This window comes from Antechinus flavipes, chromosome 4, assembly GCF_016432865.1.
Source record: "Antechinus flavipes isolate AdamAnt ecotype Samford, QLD, Australia chromosome 4, AdamAnt_v2, whole genome shotgun sequence".
In the NCBI taxonomy this organism is placed as follows: Eukaryota; Metazoa; Chordata; class Mammalia; order Dasyuromorphia; family Dasyuridae; genus Antechinus; species Antechinus flavipes.
The window spans coordinates 204,632,939-204,655,455 of NC_067401.1; the positions used below are offsets into that span (position 1 = coordinate 204,632,939).

The 22,517-nt window shown below is 38.9% G+C and overlaps 1 protein-coding gene across 4 annotated transcripts; it reads right to left on the bottom strand.

Moving 5' to 3' along the window:
• Positions 1–5,035: 5,035 nt before the first annotated feature.
• LOC127561747 (SLA class II histocompatibility antigen, DQ haplotype D beta chain-like) lies at positions 5,036–18,354 on the bottom strand. 4 transcript variants are annotated; one of them, XM_051996968.1, is made up of 6 exons: positions 18,174–18,354; positions 10,939–11,208; positions 7,993–8,274; positions 7,441–7,551; positions 6,945–6,967; positions 5,036–6,773 (listed from the first exon to the last, which is right to left on the bottom strand). In XM_051996968.1, the coding sequence occupies exons 1-6, from the start codon at positions 18,271–18,273 to the stop codon at positions 6,765–6,767; spliced, it is 795 nt and encodes a 264-aa protein (XP_051852928.1). In that variant the 5' UTR covers positions 18,274–18,354; the 3' UTR covers positions 5,036–6,764. The 4 variants fall into 4 exon arrangements, with proteins under 4 accessions (XP_051852928.1, XP_051852927.1, XP_051852926.1 ...); XM_051996967.1 differs by having other exon boundaries at positions 6,924–6,967; XM_051996966.1 differs by having other exon boundaries at positions 6,903–6,967.
• Between the last annotated feature and the right edge of the window lie 4,163 nt (positions 18,355–22,517).

A 22,517-nucleotide genomic window follows, 5' to 3' on the forward strand; every position in this document is an offset into this window, starting at 1 on the left:
CTTTCTGTAATAGCCTTTAAATTAGACTCCCTGTTTCAAGTCTCTGCTTACTGAAGTCCATTCTCTATAAAGATGCCCAAGTAATTTTCTTAAAGTGAAAATCTCACTATGTCACACACAGATCCCCAAATATTCTCATTAACGTTCAGTGGCTACTTCTATGTCCAAATAAAAGCTTCTCTGCTTTGCAGTTCAAGTCTTTCATAATTTGGACCCTTCCTACATTTCTAGTCTTCTTTAACATCTCTGTACTATACACCACACATTCTATAATTCTGCCATTCTGAGCTACTTGGTGTATAATGATTCATCTCTTTTTCTTTGCAGAGGTTTTTCCCTCAGTCTGAAATGTTTTCCCTCCTCATCTTTAGCTCCCAGAATCCTTTGTTTCTTTTAAGACTTAGTTGGCAACTCTTCAAGAGGCTTTTCCTGATATATTCAGCTTCTAGTAAAGCCATCCCCTACAGCTGTATTACAGTTTTATTGACCTATTTGTGTACCTGTCAACTTCTGAATTTGAATATAACATATTTGAGGGCAGGGACTGATTTTGCTTTTCTTTCTAGTTCTTGTACTTATACGTAAGTTATATTACACAAGTAATAAAAGTTTATGGATAGAACCATTAATACAACAGAGCATATCTAGCATTTACATTGTTTCTGGGTCCTAAATATTTCAAGAAGAAAGTACTATTACAATTTTATGATGTCCCATTACTATTAAAACCACTAAGACAGTGTAGGAATAAATAGAATTTTCCTTAACATGATTAGTAGCATCTATTTGAAACCATCATAAAACCATTATATGTAATGGGAATTACATTCCCTCATCCCTCATAAAACCATTCCCAATATGATCAGGGGTGAAACAAGGTTGCCCACTATCACCATTACTATTCAATATTGTATTAGAAAATTTAGCTTTAGCAATAAGAGAAGAAACAGAAATTAAAGGAATTAGAATAGGTAATGAGAAAATCAAAATATCACTTTTTGCAGGTAATATGATGATATATTTAGAGAATGCTAGAGGATCAACTAAAAATTTATTAGAAACAATTCACAACATTAGCAAAGCTGCAGGATACAAAATAAATCCACATAAATCATCCGAATTTTATATGTTGCCAACAAAGTCCAGCAGCAAGAGACACAAAGAGAAATTCCATTTAAAATAACTGTAAATAATATAAAATATTTTGGAGTCAACTTGTCAAGACAAAGTCAGGAACACAATTATAAAACAGTTTCCACACAAATAAAGTCAGATCTAAACAAGTGGAAAAATATCAAATGCTCATGAACAGGTGAAGCTAACATAATAAAATGACAATATTATCTAAATTAATCTACTTATTCAGTGCCATTAATGAAAATCCCAAGAAATTATTTTACAGAGCTAGAAAAAATAACAACAAACTTCATCTAGAAGAACAAAAGGCCAAGAATTTCAAGGGAATTAATGAAAAAATGCAAATGTTGGTGGCCTAGTTATACCAGACCTAAACTAGATTATAAAGCAGTGGTCATCAAAACCACTTGATACTGGTTAAGAAATAGAATAGATCAGTGGAATATGTTAGGTTCACAAGACACAAAAGTCAATGGCAACAGTAATGTCATGTTTAATAAACTCCAAGACTCTAACTTCTGGGATAAAAACTCACTATTTGACAAAAATTGCTGGGAAAATTGGAAATTGGTATGTCAGAAACTAGGCATTGACCCACATCTAACACCCTATACCAAGAAAAGGTCAAATATGGATTCATGATTTAGATATAAACAGTGATACTATAAGTAAATTAGAAAAACAAGGGGTAGTCTACCTCTCAAATCTGTGGAGAAAGAAGAATTTGTGGCCAAAGAAGAACTAGAGTACATTTCGGAATTCAAAATGGATAATTTTAATTATATTAAATTAAAAAGGTTTTGTGAAAACAAAACCAGTGTGGACAAGATTAGAAGAGAAACAATTAACTGGGGAAGAAATTTCTAAAATATATAGAGAACTGCCTCAACTTTATAAGAATTCAAGCCATTCTCCCATTAATAAATGGTCAAAGGATATGAACAGACAATTTTCATATGAAAAAATTAAAAACATTTATAGTCATATGAAAAAGACTCTAAGTCACTATTGATCAGAGAAATACAAGTTAAGACATCTCTGAAATACCACTACATACCTCTCAGATTGATTAAGATGACAGGAAAACATAATGATGAATATTGCAAGGGTTGTGAGAAAACTGAGACACTGGTTGGTTGGTGGAGTTGTGAACTGATCTAACCATTTAAGACAGCAATTTGGAACTATGCTCAAAAAGTTATCAAACTGTGCATACCCTTTGATCCACCAGTGTCTCTACTGGGCCTATATTCCAAAGAGATCATAAAAAAGGGGAAAAGATCCACATGAGCAAAAATATTTGTAGCAGCCCTTTTTGTAGTGTCAAGAAACTGTAAACTGAGTGGGTGCCCATCAATTAGAGAATGGCTGAATAAATTATAATATAAGAATGTTATAGAATATGATTGTTCTTTTTCTCCCTTTTTGTATATGAGGCAATTGGGGTTAAGTGATTTGCTCACTGTCATACAGCTGGTGAGTATTAAATATATGAGGCCATATTTGAACTCAGATCCTCCTGACTCCAGAGTCAGTGTTCTATCCACTGCAACATCTAGCTGCCCCGAGTATTATTATTCTATAACAAATGATCAGCAAGATGATTTCAGAGAGGCCTGAAGAAACTTACATGAATCTATGTTAAGTGAAGTAAGTAGAACCAAAAAAACATTGTACACAGCAACAACATTATGTGACTATCAATTCTGATGGATGTGGCTCTTTTCAATAGCAAGGTGATTCAGGTCAGTTCCAATCATCTTATGAGGAAGAGAACCATTTTCACCCAGAGGACTGTGGGGACTAAGTGTGGATCACAACATGGTATTTTCACTTTTTTTGTTGTTTGCTTACATTTTGTTTTCTTTCTCATTTTTTTTCCTTTTTGATCATGATAATTGTGGAAATATGTGTAGAAGAATTGCACATGTTTAACATATATTGGATTATTTGCCATCTAGGGAAGGAAGTGAGGGGGAGGGAAAACATTTGCAATAGAAGGTTTTACAAGAGTGAATGTTGAAAATTCTCTATAAGTTTTAAAAATAAAAAACTTTGATTTAAAAAAAGGAAATCCCCAAGTGGGGTCATGAAGATTCAAAGTCAACTGAAAATGATTGGACTTTCTTCAGCTTTGGAGGAATCATAGAATTGTGAACAATTTTTTTTTACATTTTATAAACTAAAAAATATTTGAGAGTACAATATGTAAACACATATATGCGTGTATATATACATAAATACATTATTTGATATAATTTTCTTAATAAAGATATGTTTTTTTTTAAAAATAATTATAACTTTATATTGACAGAGCCCATGCCTGGGTAATTTTTTACAACATTATCCCTTGCACTCATTTCTGTTCCAACTTTTCCCCTCCCTCCCTCCACCCACTCCCGATGGAAAGCAGTCCTATATATGTTAAATATGTCACAGTATATCCTAGATACAATATATGTGTGCAGAAACGAACAGTTCTCTTGTTACACAGGAAGAATTGGATTCAGAAGGTAAAAATAACCTAGGAAGAAAAACAAAAATGCAAACAGTTTAATATTCATTTCCCAGTGTCCTTTCTTTGGGTGTAGCTGCTTCTGTCCACCATTGATCAATTAAAATTGAGTTAGACCTTCTCTTTGTCAAAGAAATCCACTTCCATCAGAATACATCCTCATACAGTATTGTTTTTGAAGTATTTAAAAAGGTATGTTAAAAATATAGTCTTTTTTCAGGGTTGTTTGTTTGTTTTAAACATGAACCTCTTCTTAAGTATAATACAAGTTAGATTTTAAATTTCTGTTGTTTCTATATTGTGATAGATTTATTTCAGCAGTACTAATCTACACATAATCTCCAAGAGGAGATATTTCTCCCATGGCAAATTCAGTGAAACACAAGGGAACAGGAAATAAGATTTCAAATACTGGGTTTTCCACTTAGGAAACTCTCTTGTGTGTACAAGTTTGAATTTACCTTGGAAATTTTGAATGGAAAACTCAAAGCAAATTCCTAGGAAATGGACAAGTTACATAGAAATTCAAGGGAATTCTATTGGGATTCACCTGATCCCAACAATAATTTAGTTCTTCACTTCCTAGTGTGATTGTTTTCTCTTATGTTACCTCATATTCCCCAAATCCTAAGATCTTTGCTAACAAAATTGCTGATTTCATAAATAAGATTAATCAGCCCAAACAAAGAAGTTTAGCAGCCTAGATTCTAGAAATAAAAATAAATGTCTGCATCCTTCTACATGTTCCTTAATAGAGATAAGGTAAACATTCCAATGAATTAGAGTCTATGAGAAGCTGAAAGCTAAAACATTGTTCAGAGATTACATCGTTTCTGTTCAAAAAGGAAAAGTAGCTGAGCAATTTTGGGTTCTTCATCCCATACTAGCCTTTTAGGAAACTGCCACTCTCCTCAATCCCTCCAGCTCCCACTTACTGCTCTGACACTGACAAGCTTCTATACTCTCCAAAGAGAAAGAAGAGCACAAGTTAGATGCAGAGTAGAGGAGGCTCAGCATCCCTATGTCCACCCATCCTGACACTTCTGCTGCTAGTCAAGAATAGCATCTCATAAGTGTAATTAGGAAAAGATAAGTTCTTGGCAGCCCTAATCATTGCATGGAAATGAACTCGCCACAAAAATCACTCAGTTAGAAAGCATTAACTGTTAAACATAATAGACAAATGGTATGGTAATTTTTTAAAAATTAATTATTTTCTATTTGCTCTATATAATACTAATACACAGGTATCTTGGATAATGCTCAGTTACTGTCACTAATAAAAAGCTAAAAAAAACTTTCCCCAAGAAATGGTTGGAAGTAGCTTTCTACCTATAGTCAAGGAGAATTCTTAACAATGTAAGACATAGAGGAAAAAACAACTTTGCCCAAAATTGAAAAGCCTTTATATGACAAGGTCAACAACAAGAATAATTGTTGATGGGGAAAAGTCTGTTTTTCAAAACATGTAGGGAATGAACACAAATTCCAAAGCCAAGAGCCTTTAACAGTAGGTAACATGGTAAATGGAAATTAATAGTTTTCAGGTTTGTTCCAAATCATTAACCAAGAGAAACTGAAATTAAACAACACTGAGATTTCACTTCTTTCCCAGCAATCCTCCCACGATGGGAACACATCAAAATGGTTTATGTGGAAAGGACTAAACAAAGACAAGAAGAGTGATACTCTGTGGAGCTGTGAACTGGTACAATTATGAAAAATCATTTAGAATTAGGCTCAAAAGTGTCAACATTTGCATACCCTTTGATCCTGAGATCTCACTGCTTAACACATATGTCAAGGATGTCAAAGATGGAGAAAATCTCAGATATGCATACATATTAAAATACTAATTAAAAACACTTTGTGACAGTAAAAAAAGTAGAATGTGAGTGTCCAGCTAGTGAGAAAGAGCTAAGCAAATGGTGGCATATAAATGTAATGGAATTATGTTGCAACAGAAGAAAAAAAAAAGATAAGAAATTCAGAGAAATATGGAAAGACTTACATGAACTGATACAGAATTGTAAACAGAACCAGGAAAGAAACACATCCCAAACTACAAAATGAAGAGTTGGGGGAATGATGCTAGAGGTTATGTAATTATAGTTCCCAAGCTTGGTCACAGAGAAGAGAAAGTAACAATTTCATGAAAGAAGTGGAAACACTATGGGTATGTATTATTGAATATACTGTTGGATATGTGTGATTAAAGTCATGATTATTATGGAACTCTTGAGTAAAATTTTTATGAGGGAAGGCCAGTGGAAATAGGGTATATATTAAGTAACGAAAATAACATAAACACAAAAGATATTACTAAAACTTTAATTTGTTAAAATTACGATAGAGGGGCGACTAGTTGGTGTAGTGGATAGAGCACCAGGCATGAAGTCCAGGAGCACCTGAGTTCAAATCTGGCTTCATACACTTAATACTTCCTGGCTGTGTGACCCTGGGCAAGTCACTTAACCCCAACTGCCTCAGCAAAAAAAAAAAAAGAAAATTACAACGGAGAGGGACATGATAGGCAATCAGAGGCTGCAGCAGATCATAAAAGAACTGAACAGAAGTGACAGAAGAAAAGTAATCAGAGAGATGTATGATCAGAATGAGATGAACCAAGCACACAGGGAAAGCTAAAGATTTCTGAGCAGATGCCTGGTAGAGCCATTGGTATTGATGTAATGTCAAAAATGAACAAAAGAAACATAGAATGAAAAGGTAAGAATGGTGGTAATCTTCATCTCTGGAGACATTTCACATTTTGACAGATTCTCCACATCCCAAATGTTAAAAGTTTCCTCCTTCTTTTCCCCACACTTTGCCTCCATGTAAATAAGCACCAGTCAATCCTCAGTCTTCTAATTATTGGGATGAAGGCTCATGCAACAAAAATGGGAAAAAAAAAAACAAACGCTGGTAGAGAAGGAAAAATGGGTGGAGGGGGTCATTGGGGAAGGGCGAAAGAGTCCAAATACAGGTACAGGCAAGAAGCTATTCCAGGGAAGCTCCTGGAGATCTACAAACAAATAAGGAGTTTTCAAATGTTAGAGGGAGGCTGACAGGGAAGGCAACAACTCCAAGGGACACAGCTTCAGGGATCAGCTCAGGAGCCCTGTAAAGTATGAAAAACAGGCATATAAGAGTCTACGTGTGGGTCTGAAGCCCCAAGCAGAATCATAGCTTCCCACTGAGGGCCCCCAATCTCTTCTTAGATTCAGGCCCCACAGGGTAGAAACTGTACCTATGAGAATCCAGATCCCACCTGATAGAAAGATCTTCTTACCCGATGGTTGTGAATCTGATTTCCTGGGAAAGGAATGAAAATAGACATACACATATTTGTAAATCTGAAAGTCATAGAAGCAAAGGGCACCAAGATTCTTAGCATTGTGGGTCAGGAGGCTCCTAACACTGCTTAGTCCAGCACCTGACACCATAGAGGAAGCACTTAATTGATGCTCTATCCATCTATCTACAATTGTGAGTGGATGGGGGGAAGAGAAATTACAGAAAGTAGAGGTTGAAGACTAGAATCTGAGACTCCTTACATGATTGGCTCTATTAGCAAATAAGCCATTCCCTAAGAGCCTTGAACCCTAGAACCTGGCCCCTCACCACTTTCTCTAAGTTCTTGGGGGGTAAGAGCATAAGCCAGGGTCAGACCAACCCTTCTTCTCTGACCTGAAATCAGATTTGTGACACAATCCAATATTCTCTCTACCTTGGAAAAGATCAAAAAGAAGAAAAAGGGCTTCAGGGCTTTCCTCAGAGTTTCTCACCTTTCCGACTTCTCTTGTGGACAATGAGACCAACTCCAAAGAAGATCAAACCCAGAACGATGCCCCCAACTCCACTCAGCATCTTTCTCTGGGCAGATTCAGACTGGGCTTCTGAAAATAAAGGACCAAAGATCAAAATTTTCTCTCCCTGACTGGAGCCTGAGAAGCTAAATCCTGTCTAAGAAAGGAAGCACCAAATGTGCAAAGGGCCTTTAGAATTCAGAAAGTGAAAGCTCCTCAGGGGACATTGACATTCATCCATCACAATGCCCAGCTCCCCTGCCCCAGGGAAAAGGCCTCTAGGGTGATCACAAGGTCGCAGAGGAAGGGCTAGCTCCCAAGGCTAGAGAAAAGCTTCTCAGTGTCCATATCTCTTAATTCTGCATTGCTATTAGGGGGCTGTGTTGGGGAAAGCAAGTATAACACCACGTGAGGCTTATATTAGCTCAGGGAAGAAGAAAAAAGGACACAGAACATACACTGAGCGGACTCAGAGGTAGCTGCATGTCCTGAGCAATGTGAGCAATGGAGGGTGAGGGAAATCTGTCTCACTCCAGTCCAAGAGGACGGGTCTCTGAAGGCTGCTGTGCTCCACTTGGCAGGTGTAGATATCTCCCCTCTTGGGGATCATTTCCAGCATCACCTGTAACTGGTAGGTCCAGTCCCCATTGCTGATTAAGCCTGTGGACACCACCCCGGCTGTCTCCTCCCGCCCATTCAGGAACCACCGGACCTCGATGTCCCCGGGGTAGAAACCGCTGACAGAGCAGACAAGCAGGTTGTGGTGTCCCAGGGGAGCCATCTTTGATGGATACACAATCACTTCAGGCTCAACTAGGAAGAAACAAGAAAGATCTTAAGTAAAGAAGCCAGAGCAGGTCTTCCTAGTCCAACTCCCACCTCTATCACCTGATTCATAAGCAGTTTTAGGTCCCCTTTTATCCCAGGTAAACGTTCAAGCTCCTTCTGAGACTAGAAATCTGAGCTAGCAGAAAGTAGCCCTGGGAGTCCATGGTGCTGAATTATCACAGTCCAGACTCATGAGGTTTCAGTGGTGTGAGAAAAACATCAGCTGACCAGTTTTCTTCTCGAAAATAGATTCTTTGTAGTGGATTATTTCCAAAAATAGATCATAGGCGGCAATAATAAACTAGTTTAAGAAAGATTTCCAGCTCAAATATCTACAGAAGCAGTTTTGAATCAGGACACCTATGGGTAACATTTAGGTGCAGGAGAAACCTGAGCATCCTGACCCAAAGTCCAGGGGCCCCAGGAGAAACAAAAATATACCTGTGTCCCTGGAGAAAGACAATGATGAGGTATCAGCTATGAGAGTCTATGTAGTCAGAGAAGGCTAGAAGAGAGACGGGAGGGAGAAAATGTGGTGGAGATAGGAGAGAAAAGAACATAGGAAGCTTGTGCTCAGCTTAATTTCAGGGATAAAAAATGAATAGTTTTATTTCAGATTTTAAAGGGTTCACAATTTGCCTGGGCATTCAGGATTTGATGGGTTTAATTTCATATTAACCATTTTGTTATTGTTCAGTCCTTTTTCTGTCATGTACAACTTTTTGTTATCTCATTTGGAGTTTTCTTGCAAAGATAACTTTGTCGTTGCCATTGGAAGTATGCCATTTACTTCAATTTATTTTATACTGAGGAAAATAAGATCAAGTGACTTTCCCAGGATCACACAGCTAGGAAGTTTCTGAGGTAGAGTTGAACTCATTAAGATGAGTTTACCTGATTTCAGACCTGGCACTCTTTCCACTGCTTTACTTAGCTACTTATTAACCATTTTAGCAGTGTGTAAATGTGAATTATTTATTGGTGATAGTTTGGGGGTTTGTTCCCAATAAAATTTATCCCCATTAGAATTAGAAGAGGTGAAAATATTCCAAGAATAAGGTCTCCCTTGAGTTTCAGAATTTCTATTTTGTGTTTAATTGGGGGTTTTGAATTTGTTCTCTTTCTAGCTTTTTTAGTTGCATGCCCAATTTGTTGATCTTTCTCTACTTTATTCATATAACAATTTAGAGATTTTTTGTTTTTAGAGATTTTTTGCTTTTCCAATGAGGTATGTGACATTTTTCCTTTTTTTCCATCCTTTTTAGAGTTTTTTGACTGATTTTTAATGTTTCATAGAATCATTAGCTTTCAGTTACCCAATTTTAGTTTCTAAGGTATGATTTTCTTCAGTTAGCCTTTCCACCTCCTTTCCCATTGGCTAATTTTAGTTCAATGACATTGTTTTCTTCAGTTTTTGTCCTTGCTTTTCCAATCTGTTGACTTTTTCTTACATATTTCTCATTTCTTTTCCCAATTTTTCTTCTACTTCTCTTATTTGACCCTTAAAATTGTCTCTGAGTTCTTCCAAGTGGGTTCTTTGGGCTTGAGACCAATTCATATTCCCCTTTAGGGTTTCACATGTAGCTATTTTGTCCTCTGCTGAGCTGGTGCTTTAATCTTCCCTGTCATAAAAGTAATTTGCTATGGTCAAGCTTCTTTTTTGCTTCTTGGGCATTTCCCTTCCTCCTATTTCATGGCTTTTAAAGTTGAATTCTGCTCCTGGGATATAGAGGGAAGCCATCCTGATGATCTTGTGTGACTTTGAGCACAGGAGCCTCTGATGTTTGGCAACTTTCTCATTTCATTGAGATAGTCCAACTTAGTCCTGACTGTTGTCTGCTTTCCTGGTCTGGCAATTTGTCTTCAGTGTTGGGGTTAGAGGCTCCACAACTGCTCTGCTATGGTAATGAACTGCTGTACTAAGACTTGGTTGCTGATCTGTGCTGTAGCTAAGACCCTCTCACTTGCTTACCTGAATGATATTTGTACTGAGTTGCACTTCCCTTTCACCCAAGTGAGATTGACTTTTTCTGTAGTATTTCAAGCTATCGCTATCTGAAAAATTGTTTTAATCTGTCTCTTTGTAGGTTCTGTTGTTCCAAAATCTGTTAGAGGCTTAATTTCAAGTTGTTTCCAGGAGAAACTAGGGAAAACTCAGACAAAACCCTGGCTTCCTATGCCATCTTGGCTCCTCCTCCATTCCTCCTTCTTTCTCCTGCCATCAAAATCTCTTTCCCCCATTCTTCTCCCTTCCTCTTTAACCCTCTTTGTCCTGAATCTCTCCCCATTCCCATCTCCCTTTCCTGCTCATTCCTTCTTAATCCCATCCCTTCCTCATCTCTTCTAATCTATCTTCTCCTACTCTCTCCATACCTGGACCACCCTTGTCTCTGCTCTGCTCTGGGGGCTCCTATCCCTCTGCTCCCATGCTCCCCCTTTGTCTTTCTTTCCCACTTTCCTACTTCCCATCACAACTTCGTCCCTTCTCTTTTCTCCTTCTGTGCTCCCTTCCAGCCCCTTTTCTTCTCTTCTTTTCCTCCTCTGCCCTGTCCTCAGGATTCCTACCCTACTCTCACTCAATCCTCTCTCTCTGGATCTTTGCTGGGCTTCTCAGGTCCCTCCCTCCCCTCACCAGGGACACATACTCACCACTCCTGGACAACAAGAAGGGCTCAAAAATCTGGTAGTTGTGTCTGCACAAAGTGTCCACCCGGGCCCGTAAGTCATCTAGAATCTCCTTATGGTTGTTCCAGTATTCAGCCTCTGGTCGGCCCAGCTCCATCACTGCAGCATATTTCCCCACCTTGCTGTCAAAGCGCACATATTCCTTCTGGTTGTACATGTGTCTCTCCACATACTGCACATGCTCCGTCCCATTCACAAAGTAACACTCGCACTTTGACTGTTTTGTGAAGTGCTCTGTGGGGGGAGGATACATGGGGGGATGAGTTAGTTGTAATGGACAGCCCTGCCCTTGAATCCATGACCAAAATGTAGATCTGACCAAAAGAACATGGCCAACAATAATTTGTCCTTCCTGTATATGCTCAGATCCACCCCCTTTGAGGTCCAGAGAAAGAAAGTTACTTTCCCAAGGTCTTACAACAAATTTAGCATGAAAAAAAGACTAGAACTTGAACCTTCAGGTCCCAGGGAGGAACTGTCTGCTGTGTCATAGCTGCCTCTCAGCTACACTAGATGGTGCAAACATTCTCAGGAAACTTTACCCAACAATCACCCTGAGTCCTCCTCACTCAGCTTGAACCCAATCTCTTATCTGTTCACGACATCTTTGTTCCTTTTCAGGCCCTCTGCAGAAACCCAGGCAAGTGAAAGACCCTCATCACACTGCTGTAGCCCTGAAGGTCACTCCCTTCTCTCTCTTTTGAACAGGAGGCAATAAATCAAATCAATATCACCCTCACTGCTGAAAAGAGCATGGCAATCCTCTGTGCTATGTTTGACTGTGTTCATAATTTCTGTGACTGCTGGACCAGGCTCCCTCCCTCAGTTACCCTTCCTGGATATGTCTTGTATCCTCCTCCTCCTCCTCTTCTTCCTCTTTCTTCTCTCCCTTCTTTTAGAATAAAAGATCCTCAAGGGCAAGAGACGACTCTTTTTTATATATAAACTAGCCTTTATCACAGTGCCTGAAACTTAGTAGGCATTTAATAATGCTTAATTAATTATTGTCTATCCCAGAAATGACAAAATAACTTAGGAAGTGTAAGTCTGATCACTTAACTCATCTCCTCAAGAAGCTGTAGTGGCTCCCTATGGACTGTTGGAGATATTCCAAAACCCTAATCTTGGCATTTAGAGCCCTCCCCAATCGGATCCCAGCTTACCTTCCAGCATCTCCTATTATTCCCTCACACACAATTTACCTTTCAGTCAAACTGGCCCACTTGGTACTCACCAAATTCAGTATTTCCTCTCTCATCACCACACATGTGAACAGCCTCTATACCTGGCATGCTCTCTGCCCCATCCCACCCCCAACTCGTTGATGCCTTATTTCTTTTATAATTAACTGTATTTACTTCTTTGTATGTGGCTGTACTTTCCCAAAGAGAGTCAGACAATCAACAAATATTTATCAAATGCTAATTATGTGCCAGGCATCCTGCTAAATGTTGGGAATACAAATATAAAGAATGTAACAAACCTCAGTTTTACTACTTATGAGAGTGGCAAGTGTCCACAGACATAAACAGTATGAATACAAATGAGTAGAAGATAGGGATGGAGGGAAAATACTGGCATTTCAGAGGATCAAGAAAGACTTTGCTTGCAAAGTATGCTTGAGCTGGACCTTAAAAGAAGAGAGGCTCCATGAGGCAGAGGTAAGAAGGGAGTTTATTCCAGGAATAGGAAATGGCCTAGGCAAAGGATCAAAAATGAAAGATGGTACTGCAACATATCCAACATATAAAGGACTGCTTGCCATCTAGGGGAGGGGGTGGAGGGAGGGAGGGAAAAAAAAATCGGAACAGAAATGAGTGTCAATATAAAGTAATTATTCAATAAAAATTTAAAAAAAATGAAAGATGGGAGTAGTGTGTGAAGAAAGGGCCAGTTTGAGCAGATCACAGAGTACAGAAAGGGGAGGATTATCCTATAAAATAGAATTAGAGGAAGATTGTGAAGAATAAACAGAAAAAGTTAGAACTGATCACAAAAGTAATAGGGACCCATTGTTGTCTATTGAGGAGAGGAGTAAACTTAGATTTGCCTTTAAGGAAAAACACATTTTTAGCTCTGAAATTGATGAGAGTAAAACTCTGTTTCATCTGAGACAACCCTGTAAAGTTATGTAAAATCACCAAAAAAAAAGTTATTCAAACTCAAATGGTCTTGCATCCTCTGGAGACAGGAAGATGAGTCTTCAGAAAATGCCTCCTTTCACATACAAACTCAAATGGTCTTGCATACAGAATGTCAATTCTTAGACTCCTGTATAAAATGGGTTTTCAGAAAATGACTCTTTGCAAAATCACTTCTCTCTTGAGAATGATATTGCCCACCAAGGAAGTCTTTCTCTTGGAGTCTCTTTAACAATAAAAGCTTTTTTTTTTTTTTTTTTTTTTTAACCATAGGTTGAGTTTAGCGAATTTCCTTTGTTTCCAACTCTCACCTTGGAGAACAAGGAAACCCTCACCCATTCCTGCCATACCTCTCCTTCGGTACCCTGCCCTCATCAAAATGAACAAAGACAGGGAGAATAGTTTTGGAGGTCATCATAATCTGGGTTAGAGGTGTTAAGGATGACCATTTGAGGAGAAAGAGTTGTATGTTGAAGGAAATTGATTAGTTTAGCAAGTGTTAAAGTTAAATAAGGATTACGCAGGACCTAGCAGCTTCCATCTTAAAGAGGGGAGGACTCCTTGAGGGAAGAAGTGGTCAGAAGAAAAATACTGAAGAGGAGGGAAAGGGGGAAGGGAAAGAGAAAAGCATAAACATAAATGAGGGGAAAGGACCCTTGTGTGCAAAAATATTTGTAGGAGCCTTGTTTGTAGTAGCAAGAAACTGGAAATTGAATGGATAACCATTAGTTGGGGAATAGCTAAATAAGTTATGGTATATGAATGTAATAGAATATTATTGTTCTATGAGAAATGATGAGCAGGCTGGTTTTAGAAAAACCTGTAAAGATGTACATGAACTGATGCTAAGTGAAGTGAGCATAATTGAGCTACATAGTGATGATCAACTATGATGGACTTGGCTCTTTTCAATGAGAAAGTGATTCAAAGCGGTTCCAATAGACCTGGGATGGAAAGTACCATCCACACCCAAAGAAAGAACTATAGAGATTGAATATGGATCAAAAAAAAAGTGTGTTCACCTTTTTTGTTGTTTGTTTGCTTGATTTTTTGTTTCTACAATTTTTTTTCCTTTTGTTCTGATTTCTTTCTTTTTTTTTTTTTTGCACAACTTGATGAATATAGAACTATATTTAGAAGAATTGCTTATGTATAACCTATATCAGATTGCTATCTTGGGGAGGGGAGAGAAGGAAGGGGAAATTTGAAACACAAGGTTTTGCAAAGATGAATATTGAATACTATCTCTGCATGCTTTTTGAGAAAATAAAATATGATTAAAATTAAAAAATACAAAAAAATTTTTCTTGCAAGAATTGATCACAAGCTGAACCTTTAAGGGAGATTGAGCTCCTTAGAGATAGAATTGAGGAGATGAGGGGGTGAGATGCATTACTTTGTGGGAGGGGAAAGAAAATGCACCAATTTTAAAATAATCTGTGATCCCTCCATTTACTATCTTCCACAAATTCTATAATCTCCAAACTCATCCTTTTGTCACCACAACATTTGACATTGATGGCCACCTCCTTGAAATCCTCCCTTTCATTTTTTTCTTAGCAGCAACTATTACTTACCTTTCTCTCAAGCTGACTTTTCTTCCTCTTCTCAATCAGAACATATCCATGACCCACAGTCACCATCTTTTATTCTCTTTTTTATATACTTTTCCTCAGGCAACTTTTCACTCCCACCCTTTCATTTCTCCCTCTCTATAGATGCCTTTTGAATCCTGATTTTGGCCCATCCTTTCTCATAGTCTCACTTTCTACATTTCCATTTCCCTGCCAAACATCTGCACCTAGATGTTCCCAAGCACCTCAATTTAAAGATGTAAAAGACATCGTCTTGTTCCTGATATAAAATCTTCCTTCTAACTTCCTAGTTTCTATTAGTGGCACCACCATTCTTCCTTTCACCAGCTCTAAAAACTTGGAGTCATTTGGGCCTCAGGTAGATTTCTTTCCCTTACCCTCCCACAAACAAATCAGAAAACCTTACTGATTCTTTCTGTCCAGTGTCTCCTCTCTGGCCCAGCTTTTCCAGTCATACTATGACCACCCAACTTAAACTTTTTAATCTTCAAATAGCCTCACCCACATCAATAAAGCAACTTACAATATTCTACATTATTTTGAAGCCTCAGTTTCCTTATCTGTAAAATGAGAAGCTGATCTAGATGATCAAAAGGTACAAATGCTGGGATCCACAGCTAAGATTCCTTCAGAAGAAAAAGGGATTGGGGAAAAGGAAGAAACCTTGGACTCAGATATTGGGGTACAAAATACCAATGTGATCACCAATTCAAATAAATCAGAATAGAACTGGGCCCCTCAGAAGGACCTCAAACATCTTTAGCTTCCTGGTTTCTTATATATTTGCCTGTGTTCTTGGTTAATTCAGGTACTAAAAGTGGGAAAATGTGTTATCACATTGTATATATATATATATATATATATATACATATATATACCAAACCAGAGGGCAATCATAATGATTCATGCTTGAGCATCGCACTCCTAACTGGTCTCTGTGGTTTAAAAATCTTCTCCTCTCCAAAGGACCCTATTCACCCAATGATGCTGCATTGCTGTTTAGATAGAGCAACTTCTTTAGCTTAAAAAATAAAGACCTTCTCCACTATTATTCCCATTTCCCTTTCTAGCCTTCTTTTCCACTTTTGCCCACATGAAACCTCAGCTGAAGCCAAAGTCTATTGACAGTCCCTTAGTTCCTCCTTATGCTTGCTCATTTCTGTGGTTTTTCTTCCACTGATATGGATCTTCTTCCTATCATTGGGGAGGTATCATCATCTTCTCAGTGACTTAAGCTTACCATCTCATTTGTTACCCTCACTCTCATCAGTCGTATTGAATCTGTTGCCAATGTTTGGTACTTTTTACCTTTGTAGAATCTTGAATGTAATGCTTTCCCCCACCAATGGCTCCCTATCATCTCTAGCGTCAAATTTAAAAATTCTATTTGATTTTCAAAGCCTTTCGCACATTGGTCCCTATTATCTTTTCAGTCTCCTTATCCCTGACTTCTCCCCTCCTATGCTCATCTACTCTGGGATCCACTAACACTGCCTTCCCTGCAATCCATCCTACTAGATACTGCATCTCTCAGGTCTGGGCATTGCTTGTTTTTGTTCCCCACATCTGGAATTCTCTCCTCCCTCATCCCTGACTCTTGGCTTCATATTAAGTGCTTAATAATAGTTTGGCAACTTCTGACTGGAAAGCTACTTAAAAGTAGTGTAGTTTAGATGATTGTCCACATGGAGGCAGCAGCTACTCAGTGTACCCATGGATGGCACTAGGGTACTCTGGAGTCCTCAGTTGGGTTAAACACTCATCACCCTGCTAGAACTAAAAGATTCCACTCTCCTTGGGTTTCCCTAATTCAGACCCTAACATACTGTCTCTAGAAGGCCTTTTCTCTCTTGCCTAACCCCAAAGAATGGTTGTTACACATGACATACTGTCCCACAGGAGGCACTGCAGGTGACAAGCATAAGGGTGGTTCACATTTCTGGAAGGTGGCTCTAGAGCAAGTTAGAACCCTAAAGAAGCTATGACTGGCACTGTCAGGTGCCAGACCAGACAGCAGAGGAATTATTATAGATTGTGCCAGGGGGCCTATTCTCTGCTCCCTTACAAACTTACATTCTGAAAGAGGACTGTGTCCCATCCCAGAGGGCTCCCTTCCCTGCCCAGGAAAAAGGATCTCACATTCCCTTTGTGTATTGGTAGAGGTCCCTTAATCCAGAATGGGCTTCAGGGAGAGCAGCAGGGAGAGACCCAAGATGAGACTCTGAAAGATGGAGGAAGGGTGCAGTTAGAAAGCACAAGCCCTACCTGATACAGGGGAATGGGCTTTTGGGTCCCATTGAGCACATGCCTTTTTTTTTTTCATTTCATTAACAAGAGATCATGAAGAGAGAAGAAAAGACAGCCTAGGGCAAATTGATTCCTTTGGTCTCTGTAGCCCAATGTCTGCTTCTAGCCTGCCTTCAAGGAATGGATGGGGTTACTTTCCCCTATTCCACCATGATATTATTTATGAAAACCAAAGATTGTCCCAAACTCCAGCTTCATTTATGCCCTTAAAATTAAACCTGGGGAATTAAATCAGGAAAGCCCCTTCTTCCCACAATAACAGAACTTGAAAACTTTCCAGCAGCTTGGGCAGATTCTATGAAAGTGAAGAAAGCAAGACATAAAAATTTAGATGGTGGTGGGGGATATTGGCAGCTCTGACTATGTCACCTCCATATCAGAAATCTCCAGTGATTCTCTCTCTCCTCCAAGATCAAATACAAAATCTTCTGCTTGGCCTTCAAGACCCCTCACAACCTGCCCCTTCCTACCTTTAGCCTTCTTATACTTTACATTCCCAAGGCAGGAACCCTTTTCTCCCATGATACCAGTCTTCTTATTCTTCCATCTTTAAATTTATCCTCTCCCCGTTGTGGGCACTTTATCTGCTTTCTTGCTCAGAACATTTTTCCTTTTCACCCGTATCTCCTAACTTCCCAGGTGAACTTCAAATATCAGCTCAAAAACCACATTCCCCTCCCTTCCTGATCCCCCTTGACAATTAGTACCTTCCTTCTGCTGATTATGTCCCATTCATCCTGTTTATATCTTGTTTCTACAAAGTTGTTTGCATGCTGACTCCCTCATTATATTGATCTCTTGAGAACAAGTAGCTTTTTTTTTATTTTCCTTCTATCCTTAGCATTAGCACATTGCCTCGGCCGTTAATAGGTATTTGGTAACATTATTAATAAGCTGATTGGAGCCTTCACTCATTGGGAAGAGGCTAGGGGAGAGGGCTATAGGAGGGAGAGTTTAAGAAGTTGCTGAACCCTGAGGATATGGGGGAAATGAAGCGAGGGCCAAAGGAAGAGTTTGAGGAGGGGAGTTTCCCCTACTGCCCATCTTCCTGAGTCCTTTATGTCTCAAGTGCTTCCTTTGGTCTGAGCCTAGAAAAAAGCGGGTTCCCCTTGGGTCCCCACCTGGACTCCCTGGGAAGCTGTTGCTCTGTACTTACTTGGGCTGTGTCTGTCTGCAGCCACCTGGGGATTCAGCACCAACAGGGTCACAGCCAGAACTTCTGTCCAGATGCCCTTGGGGAGCAAGACACACACCATCAGGAGACAAGATGAGGCTCAGGTATCCTGAGAAATATAACAGTCACAATGGGCTTTGCTTCATGGGAACTCCTCCCCCTACTTCTCCCAGACTAAGAATATGCAGATTCTCTTGTCTGCCCAAGGATTGGGCAACCTCAGAAATGAGAGAATCAGTTAGCACTAGGAATGAAGTGCATCATAAGTTACCAGGCAGAGGTTCCTTTTAAAGATCTCTTCTAATGCTTAAATGATTTTCTAGTGGAAAAAATCACCAAAATCATAGAATGTCAGGGAAGAAAGATGCTCCAGAGGTCTTCTCTTGACCGCACCATTACAAGGAAGGGGCAGGTTATAAAGAGCCTTGAAGGTCCAGCAGAAGATTTTATATTTGATCCTGGAGGTGAGCAGGAGTCACTGAAGATTGTTGATTAGGGGATGACATGATCAGAGCTGCCAGTATCTCCCACCACTATCTAAATTTTTATGACTTGCTGAACACCTTCATAGAATCTCTCCAAGCTACTGGAAAGATTTCGGTTTGGCTGTTATTGCAGGAGGAAGGGGTAGGCTTTCTTGGATTAATTTCCCAATCTTGACCTCCTGGTGTGTCTCCCTGCTCCCAACCTTTTTTCTCTCACTCCCCACAGGCGTTAAAAGAATGTTCCTAAAGCACAGGGCTGATTTGTATTGAGTCCCTATTTATGAACTTCTAGAGGCACCATTGTGGCTCTCAGGTCAAATACAGACTCCTCTGGTTGGCATTTAAAGCCTTTTCCAATTGTTCTTCAGTATATCTTCTAAGGTTTATTCCAATAACACACACATATTTCCTTCACACGCAACATTCCAATTCAAAGTGCCTATTTGCTATCCCTGACACATAATATGCCATGTCCTATCTCTGTTCCTATGCAGAGGATGTTGCCCAAGCCTGAAATATGCATATCTCTCTGTGTGTGTGTGTGTGTGTGTGTGTGTGTGTGTGTGTGTGTGTGTATGCTTTCTTTTGGTCATTTTCTTCTTTTATAAGATGACTAATAAGGAAAACATGTTTTACATTATTGCAATATAGCCTATATAAATTGCTTACTCTCTTAGGAAGTAGGGAAATGAGAGAGGAAGGGAAAAGTTTGGAACTCAAAATTTTATAAAAATGAATGCTAAGGGGACAGCTAATTGTGCCGTGGATAGAGCACCAGCCTTGAAGTCAGCAGGACCTGAATTCAAATTTGGCTTCAGACATTTAACACTTCCTACTTGTGTGACCAAGGGCAAGTCACTTAACCCCAATTGCCTCAGGAAAAAAAAATGCTTAAGGGCACTTAGGTAGCACAGTAGATAGAACACCCATCCTGAAGTCAGGAGTTCAAATTAGGACTCAAACACCTACCTGTGTGATCCTAGGCAAATTACTTATCCCTAATTGCCTCTAAAATAAGTTAATAATTGTCTATGCATAACTGGGAGAAAACAAAATATTATTTAAAATTAATCAATAGGAAAAAAAAAGAAAAAAAAAGAGGGAGAATGACTGGACTTAGGCAGAAAATCACCACCAGGATCTGGTTTGGATGATTTATTTGTATGTAGTGAATTTTAAAGAGAGGTTTCCCAGTATGGCAAAACAGAAAGCATCTATAAGTGGCAATGGGGAAAAGCCTTTTTTTAAAGGAATTTTGTCTTCCTTTACCTGTGACTGGTATTTGAAATTCTTTCCTGGCTTGCTAAATCATGTTACGTCCTATATTACACCTCCTCTGGCTCCAGCTTTACTGTGTCTTTTATCTCCTAATTTAAATGTAAACTCCTTGAGGGTAGAGACTGAAATGAATGATTGTATTTGTACTCCCAATATTTAGCACTTGACACACAGAAAGCATTTAAAAGTTTTTTTGCATTCATTCATTCATTCATTCATTCATTCATGGGAATTCCCTTTCAAGTGAGTGTGTTTATAGATGTGTGGAGGGGTACAAGCATCAGAGAAGTACAGCTAGCATTGAAAAGGGTGGCCAAGGATGTATGTATTAGACTGGGAGAAAGGGAGGGAAATGGGACAGAGGTATGGAGCTCATTCCCTCTTAGTGGACAAATATATTTCCCATTCATCATTGGTTTTAATAAATGAAATGGTTTGGAGATTCCAGAGAGAAGTAGGAGAGTCTGGTATTTTGAAAAAGCAGGAACAGTGACAGGGAATCCTTAATGACCTTCTGTTTCAACTCCAATAAGTCTAATACTTCTCTCCCACGCTTTCCTTCAGAGTCTCTCAAACACTGAGCTAACTCTGGCAATGCATGTGTCAATCTCATTATCACAGTGGACATTCCTGGAAAGTATATTGCCAAGATTCAATACTTCACTTTTTACTGTAACTGATGGTTCTACATATGGATGCTGTGGTCCTGGTTGATGTAAGACCTGTGTTTTCTTAGTGTTAATTCAAGCAGCAGAGAATTGATCCATACTTTGTTGCATCTCTCCTTTGGAGATTGCATTGAGCGCACAATCATCTGCGAAAAAAAAAAATCATGCACCAACACTCCCTCCACTTTAGTTTTGGCTTGTAGCTTTTTCATGTTGAAGAATTTATCATCAGTATAGTAGCTGATTTTGACCATGTTTGTCATTATTGAAGGTGTTTGACAACATGGCTGAAAACATCATGCTAAAAAGCATGGGAGCAAGTACACAGCCTTGTTTCACTCCATTGGTGACTGGGAAAGCTCGCGAGCATTGTCAATTGTACAGAACCTGGGCAAGCATGCCATCATGAAATTGACATACTATATTGATAAACTTCTCTGGGCAACTGAATTTTAATATAATTTTCCATAACTTCTCATAACTGGCAGTATCAAAGGTCTTGGTCAGATCCACAAATGTTGTATACAGACCTCTATTCTGTTCCTGGAATTATTCTTGAACTTGTCAGACAGTAAACACTCATAATGACTATACCTTGTAAAGCCCAACTAGCTCTGAGGTAAAGGAATTTTTTCTAGGTGTAGTTACCAAACTGAAGGTCTACAGAGTTATTGTGCTGACCTTATTGCTGTCTGCCTGTGGGACCTGGACAGTATATCAGTGCTATGCCAGGAAACTGAATCACTTACATTTCAGTTGTCTTGGGAAGATTCTGAAGATCACCTGGCAGAATAAGATACCAAATGCTGAGGTTCTTTCTTTAACTCAACTGCCAAGGATTCCAACTCTACTATAGAGAGCACAACTTCATTGGGCTGGACACATTGTTCAAATCCCAAATGAACACTTGCCAAAAAAATTTATTTTATGAAGAATTCACACAGGTTAAGCACTCACAAGGTGGTCAGACACTCTCAAGGTATCTCTTAAGAACTTTAGAATCGATTGTATGACATGGGAGATACAAGCACAAGACTGCCCAGCATGGTATTCCCTCATCAGAGAAAGCACTGCTCTAAGAACAAAGCAGAATTAAATGATCCCAAAGAAAATGCAAGATGTGAAAAATTAAAGAAGCCATTCCAAATGTTCATTAGACTATTTGTATCTGACCTATAGCAGAGTATTTCGAGCTCATATTGGCCGAACACATTGTTAAGTCAATTATGTCATTTTGTCCTCTTCGAGAGTGAAGGATGACAATCAACCTCAATTCTAATTCAAAAAACTACTATTCTGAGAGACTGGTAGAAGTATTCAGTCTGGAGAAAGTTCTAAACAGTGTCTGAATTAGGAGCTCAGAGCAACCTTTTATGATACTAAAGTTACTTTAAAAAGATGAAGAATATGGCTTATTTCCAAAGGCTGAAGAGTGACAGAAGCTTGAGGTCTGCCTTGGTCAGTATATAGTATTAATGAGGGAAACCAAGGCAGATAATTGTTGGTTCAAAAGACATGTAATACAAAGTTCAGGATGCACAGAAGCTGGTGATGAAAGCTAAGAAAAACTAACTGGATTGAAATGATTTCTTTATACAAGACACTAGGTTGGATATTGATAATACAAGACAAAAAAAAAAGAAAAGAAAAGAAAGACAGAAACAGATGCTACCAAACTACCTTAGAGTTCCCTGCTCAGAAATAACAAACTTGAAAGTAAATCCAAAATTATACATATTACAATGGCCTGGAGAGACTATCCCAATTTTTCTCTGCCCTGTCAAGGCCCCAGCACATGGCTACTATGTCCCCTTAAGATTCTAGGATTATATTTGAGGATGTGGGAATATTATCCACAATACCTATTACCATGCTCCCATGCCACTACCACCAAT

Excerpts from the sequence above, each read along its gene's own strand:
- LOC127561747 (XM_051996966.1), bottom strand. The coding sequence starts at position 18,273 with ATGGTGTGTGTCTTGCTCCCCAAGGGCATCTGGACAGAAGTTCTGGCT. Across the intron at positions 7,552-7,992 it reads ACCCGTCCTCTTGGACTGGA|AAGCCCAGTCTGAATCTGCC; the intron begins GTGAGACAGATT and ends CTTTATTTTCAG. Across the intron at positions 6,968-7,440 it reads CCACAAGAGAAGTCGGAAAG|GAAATCAGATTCACAACCAT; the intron begins GTGAGAAACTCT and ends TTCCTTTCCCAG.